This window comes from Idiotropiscis lumnitzeri, chromosome 2 (assembly GCF_059441095.1).
Source record: "Idiotropiscis lumnitzeri isolate Australia: NSW breed Sydney's pygmy pipehorse chromosome 2, RoL_Ilum_1.0, whole genome shotgun sequence".
In the NCBI taxonomy this organism is placed as follows: Eukaryota; Metazoa; Chordata; class Actinopteri; order Syngnathiformes; family Syngnathidae; genus Idiotropiscis; species Idiotropiscis lumnitzeri.
In genome coordinates this window covers 28,288,751-28,301,030 of record NC_142392.1, presented here as the reverse complement: position 1 = coordinate 28,301,030, position 12,280 = coordinate 28,288,751, and the positions used below count along the sequence as shown (strand labels likewise).

Below are 12,280 nucleotides of genomic sequence, written 5' to 3'. Positions count from 1 at the left end.
AGGGGGATTCCCCCATCTGTGGTCCCTTCTCTAAGTTTCTCACTTTTCCCCTAATGAGGTTTTTTGAGTTTTTCCTTGCCCTCCTGGGGGTTAATATCAGTGGATGTCGATTGTGGTTATGTAAAGCCCTTTGAGACTGTCTGTGATTAAGAGCTATGCAAATAAAATTGACTTGACTTGTTGCATATGCATTCCCATCCCACTAGTCTTCAGGATTTCCCTCCAAAAGTCCCCCAGGGGGAGAGCAGATGCGTCTCCCCGTTGATACGACCAGTCTACTCGTGACCACCTTAAATTACTTCCATACCCTGGAAGGTCACTGACCTGGCGAGAGAATTGCCACCACCATAAACAATACTCAGGCCTATTTTCTCTCAGGGCAGTATCTGGTTACATCGGAACTTCAGAACCAAGACTGGTCACTTCTGTGAGCTCAAGTCCCTTCATAGTTTCATAAAGAGAATTACTTCCCATATCTATATTAGGCCATTTAAAAATATCCGACTTTTTTTTTATTTATTTCAACTTATATTTAAGCTTGCTTATGTAATACTACAATATTTATTCAATTATTTTAATATGTGAAATTATATCAATATTAATTTAAACCATTTTATTTCACTCTTGATTATTTCTTAACATATTTGTTCATTTGAATATGTATGCAATTTAAATTATTCCATCCATTTTCTGCCGCTCATCCGGGGTCGGGTTATTGAATTAATTAAATACATAAGTATTTTTTACATTTCAATATTTATTTCAAGATTAGGACTCTTCTCAATGAGCTCAATATTTATAAAATGTTTCCATATTTCTTATTAATTGAATTAGGTCTGTATGTGGTTGCCAATTTTAATATTTCCCTATTTCATTATAAAAATAATATAAAAAATATAATAGAGCATGAACAAAAATATTTAGTATATTTGACAAAATGATACGTTTTTTCCGAAGTAAGATTCTGCTTAGCAACAAGCCCCAAACGCTTGATAGAGCTCAACCTGGAAAGAGGTTTTAGCTAGTCAGAAATTTATTCAGAAAGCGAAATATTAAATGTATGTGAGGGGATATTTGAAGAGTTTGAGTTTTGTTCAATGGACCATTCATATACGAGCCAGCCAAACACAGCGAGAAAACCAGCGCTGACTCCAGTCGCCATCAAGTTGCCAACTCCTGACATTCCAAAACCTTTGAGAGAAACTGAGACTATTTGCGTTTCTCTTTCTTGTTCTTTTTCGAGTTTAGTTTTTGACCTTTTCACGGCGTAATGAAGGCCAGTTGAGCAAGTAGAACACGTAATTTTATTGATGATTGTGGAAGGCAACGATTTCATAAGCAGTTTGTTCTCACACCTTTTCCATTAAGTACGTTTAAAAAGAAAACTGAAAAGCATAATGTTAACAAATGTTATTCCAGGCAAAGGCAATTAATTTCATTTACATCTTGATGTAAAATCACAAAAAAAAAGATCATCATCACACAAACACATTGATAATTCTGGCTCTGATCCCATTGGCTTCATGTCAATAAAAGAGCTTTGCAAAATTACATTTTTCATATTTTATTCAAAATCACATTTACATCTTACCACTAAGAGTCAGTTCCTTCAGTTTTTTGTTTTCTTTTTTTTAAGCTTCAAGGATCGCTGCTTTTCTCACCAGCACAATTGTGTCTCTCAGCACTACGTTTAGTGAAGAATTTTTTAGCGCAAACGCTGCAACTGAATGGCTTGTCTCCACTGTGTGTTCTTGTGTGGCTTCGTAAAAGCGACTTTCGAGAGAACCTCTTGCCACAAACTGAGCAGGAAAAAAGTTTTTCTCCACTGTGCGTTCTTGTGTGATATGTTAAACTTGAATTTTGAGAGAAGCATTTTCCACAAACTGAGCATGAAAAAGGTTTTTCTCCAGTGTGTAATCGTGTATGTGTTTTTAAATTTGTCTTAAAAGAGAAGCTTTTGCCACAAACTGAGCAGGAAAAAGGGTTTTCTCCAGTGTGTGTTCTTGTGTGATTTATTAAATCAGACTTTCGAGAGCAACTCTTGCCACAAACTGAGCAGGAAAAAGGGTTTTCTCCACTGTGTTTTCTTGTGTGTTCTGTGAAATGTGACTTTTGAGAGAAGCATTTTCCACAAACTGAGCATGAAAAAGGTTTTTCTCCACTGTGTGTTCTTGTGTGCCTTGTTAAATGTGACTTTTGAGAGAAGCATTTTCCACAAACGGAGCATGAATAAGGTTTTTCTCCAGTGTGTGTTCTTGTGTGTTTTATTAAATTTGACTTTGAAGAAAAGCTTTTGCCACAAACTGAGCAGGAAAAAGGTTTTTCTCCACTGTGTGTTTTTGTGTGACTTGTTAAATGTGACTTTTGAGAGAAGCTTTTTCCACAAACTGAGCATGAAAAAGGTTTTTCTCCAGTGTGTGTTCTTGCGTGTTCTGTTAAATATGTCTTTCTTGAGAAGCATTTTCCACAAACTGAGCAGGAAATAGGTTTTTCACCACTGTGTGTTGTTGTGTGTTTTGTTAAACTTATCTTATGAGAGAAACTCTTGCCACAAACTGAGCAGGAAAAAGGCTTTTCTCCACTGTGTGTTTTTGTGTGACTTGTTAAATGTGACTTTTGAGAGAAGCTTTTTCCACAAACTGAGCAGGAAAAAGGTTTTTCTCCAGTGTGTGTTCTTGTGTGCCTTGTTAATTGTGCCTTTTGAGAGAAGCTTTTGCCACAAACTGAGCATGAAAAAGATTTTTCTCCACTGTGAATTCTTGTGTGGATTGTTAAATCAAACTTTTGAGAGAAGCTTTTGCCACAAACTGAGCAGGAAAAAGATTTTTCACCACTGTGTGTTTTTCTGTGCCCTTTTAAAGACAGCTTTGAAGTGAATGAGTCAGTGTGACATGCCCTTTCACCTTTGGCTTGCCCATCATCATCATCATCATCATTAGTATCATCATCATCGTCATGAGCATCTGATGTGTCCTCATTTTGTGCTTGTGATGGCCCCCAGTGGTCTTCATCACCTTCTGTTGTCACGTGATGACTTGAACTGCTGCTCGTAGGCTCCGCCCCTCTCTTGTCCTCACTCTCATCCTTGTTTTCATCTTCAGTCTTTATAGGGATAACGTTCACTGGTGACTTGTTGATCTCCTCCTCCTCCTCCTCCTTTTTGATGTGAGTCAAGTCTGGCTCCTCTTTCACAGAACGGAGATCGTTTTCACAGACGTCTGTAGGACACAAAAAGACAAACATACATTTGATTTGGTCGAGTCAAACCTCATGTGGCGACTATTTTTTATATAGTTCCTACCGTGCTAAATTGACTTGTGCATGCCGCACACGGAGCAATGCGTGCGACCCCGATTTGGACCAGACCATGGGGACATTTCACAAAATTACGTCCTAAGATGTAAACCTCCCTTTCCTAGCAGCACAACAGTGATAAACGAGCATTTAAAAAGGAAGCACGTTGCGGCTGATGCCGATTTCATTCCTGACATAGTGACAGACGTTTCTGGAAGCGAGCTGAAGTTAGCACACACAGGCTATTGTGTGCGTCTGATGGAACACCTGTTGTGGGACCCTAACATATTGATGCAGACCACTGGGGGCCATCGCAACATAATGTCATTGATAGAATAGGAATCCTTCAAGTGATGTTTACAAGTATTTCTTTTTGCATTTAGAGATAGTTTCATCGTGGGTACTTTTTGCTTCTGTAGTGTATTTTCACAAGGTCTGACATAGACAACTTATTTTATGGCCATGACAACTGTTGCTTTGAACTCCCCCAGGGCTTCCTGACCCCCCCTTTTGACACGTAGATTGCAGCCCTGAGAGGCGCAGGACTTTAGCCTTATCTACGGGGGGTCAGGAAGTTGAACAGGGGTTATCTGCGTCCTGAAGAGGGTGTTTACAAAAGAGGGGTCTGCCGCCGGGAAGTCGCACCGGCGGGGAGTCTGTGCCCCGCAGCCACGGGGGGGGGGGCAGTTTGAGGGGCAGTTGAGAGGCAGCAGGATAAAAATGACTATGCAACAAGCGAGAATTAGATATTCATGTCTTTTGTTTGTCTTCCCTATAAGAAGGGAAGGCGCGAGAGGGAGACACCTTTTTCTTTTGGGAACTTCTGACATCAGCTGAGATCAATAAAATCTTCTTCCAACCACCGGTGTGTGTCAGAAGTTTTTTCCATCACCAAGCCAACCTTTCCTGGCGACCTGTCCGGAGGGGAGCTGAGCCAGACCCGCACATCAACAGCGGAAATTTACCTCACTTCCATTATATTTTGGATACCAAAAAGAATTAAAGGGGCGCTGGAATCAGAGTCGCTATTTATTGCATGATTTACGTTTGTTTGTTTTTATGCCCAAAATAACATTTAGCCCGCTATTACGTTCCAACATTCCCCTTTTTACTTTTTTATAAAATTTCTGTTTCTAAATACATTTTAAAACAAAATTAACGTTCGAAGAGTCAAAACCCCTCCACATAAATTAAGCAACACTTTCACTCTAACTTTTATGTTGACAAATTTGAAAAATGACTGTATATTTTAAAGTTATCCAATATGTATTAAAATTCGACTAAGATACACCAAAATATTATGAGTTCACTGAATTATTTTGTAACCGCAATGATGCTTAACAGCCAAAGGGTGTCAGTAATGAGTAACAAAGTAATACAACACCTCCCATTGTTCCGTCATCATTGTCATTTGCATACATTATCAAGAACTTTGAGTTGTGGGGGAGATGCAAACCACCTAGGCCACAGGAACTTTATTACCAGGAACTAAATGTTCCTGGGCTTGTTGGTCGAAAAGGGGATTGTGGCCTTCTCCCTTTTTAAGCCCATATGTCAGGTTCGCCAATTTGACATATAGGGTTCATAGCTGGAAGGAGAGAGAGATGCAGCCCAAGTGGCTACAGAAAGGTTAACAAAGTTTATTTGACAACTTTATCTCCCCTCTGTTCCCCGATGCTTTTCACACATTCCCTTTTATAACATCGGGAAATCAGATTACACTTCAAGAAATCAGATTACACTCAAGGGTGGTACAGTTCGTCTTCTCAAAAGCTGGTTTAGTCCGGTTTATCATTGGCGTGCCGCCATGGGTCGCAGCTGACTTTGTCGTCAACATCTTCTATCAGGACCCAGCACGATGCTGTTTGCGTCAGACTTTGGGGCCAACTTCTTCTTATCAGGGCTCATCACGGTGTTGTTTACTTCATCGGCACTTCTGAAGAAGTGCCACCGCCCTGCCACACTCAAACTGTAAACACTCAAGCATAGTTCACTCTATTAAACTGCAACATGTTTTATGCACTACATATTAAAATAAGCTGCGTCACGGCAAATGTATAATAACCTCTTAATATTATTCTAACACCATAGTAAGCCAAAGATGCAGATGCATTCCTTGCAGCATGCGCTTGTTCACTGATGAGATCCGTGCAACCCTGGATGGATGCATTCAATGTATTTTAAATGTTTGGATGGGGTGAAACTACGCACACGTGCATAAAACAGTGCTGGGCCACCCGAGGTTTATTGACCGAGGCAGTACAAAGTTAATAAATAAATAAGACCAATACGTACTTGATTTTTTAAAATAACTTAATATTTTGTGTTTTATCCACTAAAATTGATCAACCGCCATTGATGTTTTCGCCGCAGTGTGCACATTTTTTAGAGTCAGGCAGAATTCCTTCCGTAAGGACTTGCTTGAACAAGATATAAAACCCAGAAAATGTAAAATGTTTTAACGAGCTCAAATTTTATACTGGGAAAAACATGGAGTTTACCCCCACTATTGGTTATTCTTTGACATTTATTTTCTGCACTGATTTCATTTGGCATAAACAAATGTTCAGCAAACCGACAAGTAAAAGACAATATTTAAAAATAAAACGGCAATAACCTTGAACGATTTCCCCAAACAACTTAATGTTGTGATGCATATGTTTAACGACAGAAAGTCGTTCTGTACAAAGCAAATGAGAGTAAGACGTGTACAAACCTGCTTCGAGTGGCACAACACGAAGCTGCTTCCTAACTTCGCCCAGCAGTTGAAGATGTTGCTCGTTCTCTTCTTTTATTCCACAAAGTTCCTCTTTGTACTTTGGTGTCGTTCTTTGACACATTTTCAAATGATAATTCCAATAATTCCGATCTCTGCTTGACGTAGAGTCATGTGCCTCTTTTGTTAGCGGCTAGCTAGCTAACAAGCTAAGCTAACTACGCCGAAAAGCATCAACGCGCGAAGATGAGGTTATCGGGACACAAAGACTTTATGAATTATGTCGTAGTCCTTTAGAGTAGCACTGGACATCCTATGAGAAAATTACAGTCAGTTCCACACTAAATCAGAAGAATTTAGCGGTGGCTGTTTTTGTTCCGGTGTGGAGGAGTCGGTGGATCTGGTCGAGGTCCTTCGGAAGCTGCGCGCTAGGTAATGACGTCATGCCTTAAGCACGTATTTTTCAAATATATTTCTTTGACTCTGTGTTTGTTTTACCCCTGGCTGTTCTATTTTAATATATATTTTATATAATATTTTAATTGGGTCGATATTTTTTTTTTGCAAAATAACTAAATTAACGCCACATTGGCCAGTCAGCTCATACGTCACTTCTGCCTATGCCCCGAGAAGCCGCTGCTGCTACAGCAGTGGGACGTTTCCATTTCTCCGACCGAACTTGCAACAATGCTGTGGTTCACTCGGGCTGCAAGATTGTATGAATATAATTTCTGCATATACTAGCAGTGCTTCTCAATTATTTCACGCCCACCCCTACCAAGAGGAAAAATATTCGCTCCCCCCCACCACCAAATTTTTTTTGTCTTTGTATAGTGATGTTAGCTTGTCAATAAAATATCCCTTAACGAAGCTAAATTCCTAAGAAATATGATTTTGAGAACTATTATTGTGAGGATCTCGAAACTCAGTACTCTGTTCTGCAAATATTGATGAGATGATAAATATTACTTCATACGGTTTAAATAAAAAACTTTATTAACATCAGCAAACCAAACACAGTTATTAATACGTACATAATATAGAAAAGACAAAAAGAAGAGCCAGGGGGATTTTAAACAAAAAATATTTGTAAATAACATAAAGCAACAGCTTTAGTATGTTTACGATACGTTTTTTTAAAAAATAATTTTATGGTGACTATACGTTTTTTTAATGGTTACTGTAACAATATTATTGTTAGTTATGTTATGTTGCTTAGGGGCCGATTACAGTGACGGACGAGAGAAGGAGGAAGTGACGTTTTCTCTATGTCAACAGACTGAAGTAACGTACTGTACTGCAAAAGTTAAGAAGTTAATAAAAGTGAAGTAAGCAAGTCAATGCTTTAACCGTCCACTCTGTATGAGAAAAAGGACAGAGTGAAACATGGTGGCAGCGCGTGAGTCATAACTGGCGACGGGAAGAGAGTGTTGAAAGGATCGCTAGCTTGTTAGCACGGAAGCTAACTACGGACAGTCGCTGCGATGGAAGGACTGCGACCGCCGCCGATTCTGGCTTTGGATTCAAACAATTTGACGAAGACGTGGAAAGCGTGGAAAGAGGAATTCACATTGTATGTGGACCTGACAATGCCGGACTCGGAGGAATCCACGAAATGCAAGCTGTTTCATTACCTCATAGGCGAAGAAGGTAGAGAACTGTTGAACACGTTGTTGATGGATGTTGTGTCGGCAAGAACTACCGTGAGGGAGATGATGAGAAAATTCGACGAACATTGTAACCCTAAGTTAAAGGAGACTGTGGAGAGATACAGATTCTTCATGAGAGATCAGACACCGGGCGAAAATGTGGACAAGTACGTAACTGAATTGAGAGTTTTGACCAGCACCTGCAATTTTGAGCAGCTGAGAGACTCATTGATAAAAGATAGAATCGTGTGTGGCACAAACGACAATGCGCTGAGGGAAAGACTGCTGAGAGAAGACAATCTGACATTAGAAAAACGCATGAAGATTTGTCGAGCAACAGAGTTGTCACGAGAAAACTGCAAAACACTGCAAGGGCAGTCAGAGGAGGAAGTGAATCTACTCAAACAAGAAAAAGCAAGCAGAGGTGATGTTTGCTGTAAGTTTTGTGGCAAGAAGCATGAGTGGAATAAAAAGAAGTGCCCTGCTTTTGGAAAAAAGTGTAAAAAATGTGGGAAGGATAATCATTTTGCTGCTATGTGTAAGACAAAAAATGCACATGGTAAAAATGATAGAGCTGTGAATGCAATTCAAGAGCAAGATAAAGAAGAATATGAAGATATTATGATGATAACCCACATCGTTGAGACAAAAGAGAACGTGAACCAAATTGGAGACAGACATGCTCCAGAAAAACAACTCTTTGCTGGTATGCTAATTGACACTACACAAGTTAAATTTCAAATAGACTGTGGAGCGAGCTGTAATGTCATTCCTGTGCATCACCTAAACCCAGATGTAAAGCTGGAACATTCTGACAAGGTACTGGTAATGTACAATAAAACAAAAATGAGTCCATTGGGCCAGTGTCGAGTCAAAATAAGGAACCCGAGGAATAACAAACTCTACCGAGTGCTGTTTCAAGTTGTGAACATGGAAGGAGGTGTTCCAATTTTGGGCAGAAAGGCAAGTGAAGACATGAAGCTGATAAAGGTTCAATATGAGAACATCATGACAGTGGACAGCATAGTAACAAAAGAAGTGATGACTGTCGCAAAAGATGAACTTTGCAACAAAATATTGACGATGGAAATGATAGAGACAGAATTTTCTACTGTTTTTTCTGGTGATGGCTGTATGGAAGGAGAATACAAGATTGAAATAGATAATAGTATACCACCAGTAAAATTGCCAAAGCGCAGAGTGCCAGTTTCAATGATGGTACCCCTCAAGGAGGAACTAAAGGAACTGGTAAAAAGAGAAATCATTGCACCCGTGGAACGAAGTACAGACTGGATTAGTAGCATGGTGTCATTGAGAAAACCGAGTGGGAAGTTGAGGATCTGCATTGACCCCAAACCGTTGAATCGAGCACTTAAACGGAGCCATTTTCCACTCCCAACAATAGATGACATCTTACCCGAACTTGCAAATGCAAAAGTATTCACCGTTTGTGATGTAAAACATGGATTTTGGCACATTAAACTTGAGGAGGAGTCAAGTTATCTCACAACCTTCTCAACCCCAGTTGGACGCTTTAGGTGGCTCAGGATGCCAATGGGCATAAGCCCAGCGCCAGAGATCTTTCAAAGGAAACTCACACATGCACTGGAAAACCTACCTGGAACGTACATCATTGCTGATGATATATTAATTACAGGAGAAGGGACAACCCAGGAGGAAGCTATCCGAGACCATGATGTGAAACTGAGACGCTTCTTACTGAGGTGCACAGAGAAAAACATAAAACTAAACAAGGACAAATTCAAGCTGCGACAAACAAAAGTACCTTATATAGGACACCTACTGACAGCTGAGGGACTGTGTGTAGACCCAGAGAAAGTGCGAGCCATCAGGGAGATGCCGAGACCTTTGGATGTGAAAGGAGTACAGCGACTAGTGGGTATGGTAAATTACCTATCAAAATTCTATGAACACTTGTCAGATGACTGTGAAGTTTTGAGACAACTGACACATAAAGAAAACATGTGGGAATGGACAGAAGTCCAGGAAGGGGCATTTGAGCGACTGAAAGAAAAGATAGCCAACGCTCCAGTCCTGAAATACTACGACCAGCGAGAAGCTCTGACGCTGCAGTGTGATGCTTCCGAGACAGGACTGGGAGCTGCCCTCATGCAAGATGGAAAGCCAGTGGCATATGGTGTAGTAATAGGTATTTAGGACTACATGTCCCATAATGCTTTGTATTGAAGTGTGGGGTGGAAGGGACTTCCGGGGAATGACTAAACAGTGTGTTAACAAGTACTCGCCGTGTCTCGTGTGATTATTATACATGGTGTCAGAAGTGGCGAACTGCAAGTCTTCACAATTATTGTCGGGTCAGTAAAGTGTAGTTGGCTGCCGGAAGACGTTTTTCGGGCAGTTGCAACGTAAATGACCGGCGTGGAAGACGACGGCAGGTAGCTTCGGCGTTAGCTGCTATTTTTGCCGCGTTGCTAGTATACGGCTCGGCACGGCGCGAAAAGAAAAAGTAAAGAGAGGAACTTCAAGCGGATGTCCTGAACGTTAAGAAACCAGGGATTCATCAGCTGGGATGGCGACAACAGTGCAGTTATCCCCCCCGGAGCCATTTGACTTTTCCTGTCCGTCAAGTTGGCCAAAGTGGATCAGAAGATTTGAAAGGTTTCGTATTGCAACTGCGTTGGATGGAAAAACTGATGAATATCAAGTAAATTCACTCCTGTATGCGATGGGAGACGCAGCTGATGACGTTTTAGCGGTTTTGCCGTTAAATTCTGAAGATAAGAAGCACTATGAAGCTGTTAAAGCAGCATTTGAAAACCACTACGTGGGAAAACACAACGTCATTTTTGAACGAGCACAATTCAACTCCAGACGTCAACAAGATGGCGAGCAGGCTGAGTCATTTATCACAGCAGTACACAAACTAGCAGAAAATTGTGGATTTGGAGTGCTTAAAGAGGAACTTATACGGGACCGGATTGTAGTTGGAATTAAGGACAAAAGACTGTCAGAACAGCTACAAATGGACTCAGAGTTAACACTGTCCAAAGCTATACAAAAAGTCAGGCAGAGTGAAACTGTGAAGATGCAGCAAACGATTTTACACAGCAGCTCTGCAGAGGACAATAGACTGAACATGGACGCTATAAAGATAAACACAAAGAAAGGAAAAACTCAAACTAAGCAAGTTCCAAAGAAGGAGTGCAGCAGGTGTGGTCGCAAGAACAAACACTCTTGGAAAGATTGTCCAGCCCGAGAAGTACAGTGCAGAAAATGTCAGAAAAAGGACATTTTGCTGTAGTTTGTCGCAGTAGTGAAGCTGTAGGGCTCAGGGAAGTCACAGAAAACCAAGATTATGCAGACAGCGAGGAATGTGTGTTCTTGGGCGAGATTGATGCAGTGAAGTCAAAGCCCTGGGTTGAAAAGGTCAACTTAAATGGGGAAAATATTCAGTTTAAACTTGACACAGGGGCAGATGTTACTACCATGCCAGTGAGACTGTACAAACGTGAGAGGGATGGTAAACTACTCCCATCTAAAAAGAAACTTCTTGGGCCAGCTCGTTACCCACTTGAAGCGAAGGGCTGCTTTAGGGCACAGTTGGCAGCAAAAGGTTGTTGCACATCTCAAGACGTCTACCTAGTTTCAGGTTTAGTCCAGCCACTGTTAGGTAGACCAGCTTGTGAGGCATTGGGGTTAGTTTACAGAGTGGACACAGTCAAAGACACTGAGATAGATTTTAGGGCAGCATACCCAACAGTGTTTAGGGGTTTGGGCAAGTTGAAGGAGCCTTATCGCATTGAGCTAGAGCAGGGAGCCATACCTGTTGCTCTTTCCGCCCCACGGCGTGTTCCTCTTCCCCTCCGGGATGCAGTCAGGGAAGAAATAATGAGGATGGAAGAAATGGGAGTTATTTCAAAAATAACTGAGCCTACAGAATGGTGTTCTGGCATTGTTGTTGTCCCCAGACCAGGAAACAAGTCACCCAGAATATGCGTGGATCTTACCCCCCTGAATAACTTTGTGAAAAGAGAACGGCATATTCTTCCTGCAGTGGATCAGTCTCTTGCTATGATGAAAGATGCCAAAGTGTTTACAAAGTTGGATGCTCGCTCTGGATTTTGGCAAGTCCCGCTCGCTTTGGAGTCACGGCCACTCACAACTTTCATCACGCCGTTTGGGAGGTACCATTTTAACCGCCTTCCTTTTGGCATAGCATCGGCACCAGAGCATTTCCAAAGGAGGATGTCGCAGATGCTGGAAGAGTTGGATGGAGTAATCTGTCATGCTGATGATGTGCTTGTATATGGCAGAGATAGGCAAGAGCATGACCAGAGATTGCATCGTGTGCTCCAAACCTTCCAGAAGGAGGGCCTCACTCTTAATGAGAAGTGTGAGTTCGCTAAAAGCGAGATCTTGTTTGTTGGACACAAGGTTTCACATAAAGGCATTGAGGCTGACCCGCAAAAGGTGAAGGCTATCCAGCAGCTCCCACAGCCAAAATGTGTGGAAGATGTGCGACGTCTCATGGGCATGGCAAACTACCTCGCCAAGTTCATGCCACAGTTGGCTACCACAACTACACCGCTTAAGGAGCTGCAAAAGGGAAGAAATGAATGGATTTGGGCTGAGCCACAGG

At 41.4% G+C, this 12,280-nt stretch overlaps 1 protein-coding gene across 1 annotated transcript; it reads right to left on the bottom strand.

Annotated features, from left to right (window-relative positions):
* Positions 1–1,285: 1,285 nt before the first annotated feature.
* Positions 1,286–6,518, bottom strand: LOC148342200 (uncharacterized). Its single transcript, XM_088287556.1, has 2 exons — positions 6,011–6,518; positions 1,286–3,218 (listed from the first exon to the last, which is right to left on the bottom strand). Exons 1-2 carry the CDS (start codon positions 6,132–6,134, stop codon positions 1,639–1,641), a joined length of 1,704 nt encoding a protein of 567 aa, XP_088143682.1. The 5' UTR covers positions 6,135–6,518; the 3' UTR covers positions 1,286–1,638.
* Positions 6,519–12,280: the final 5,762 nt, after the last annotated feature.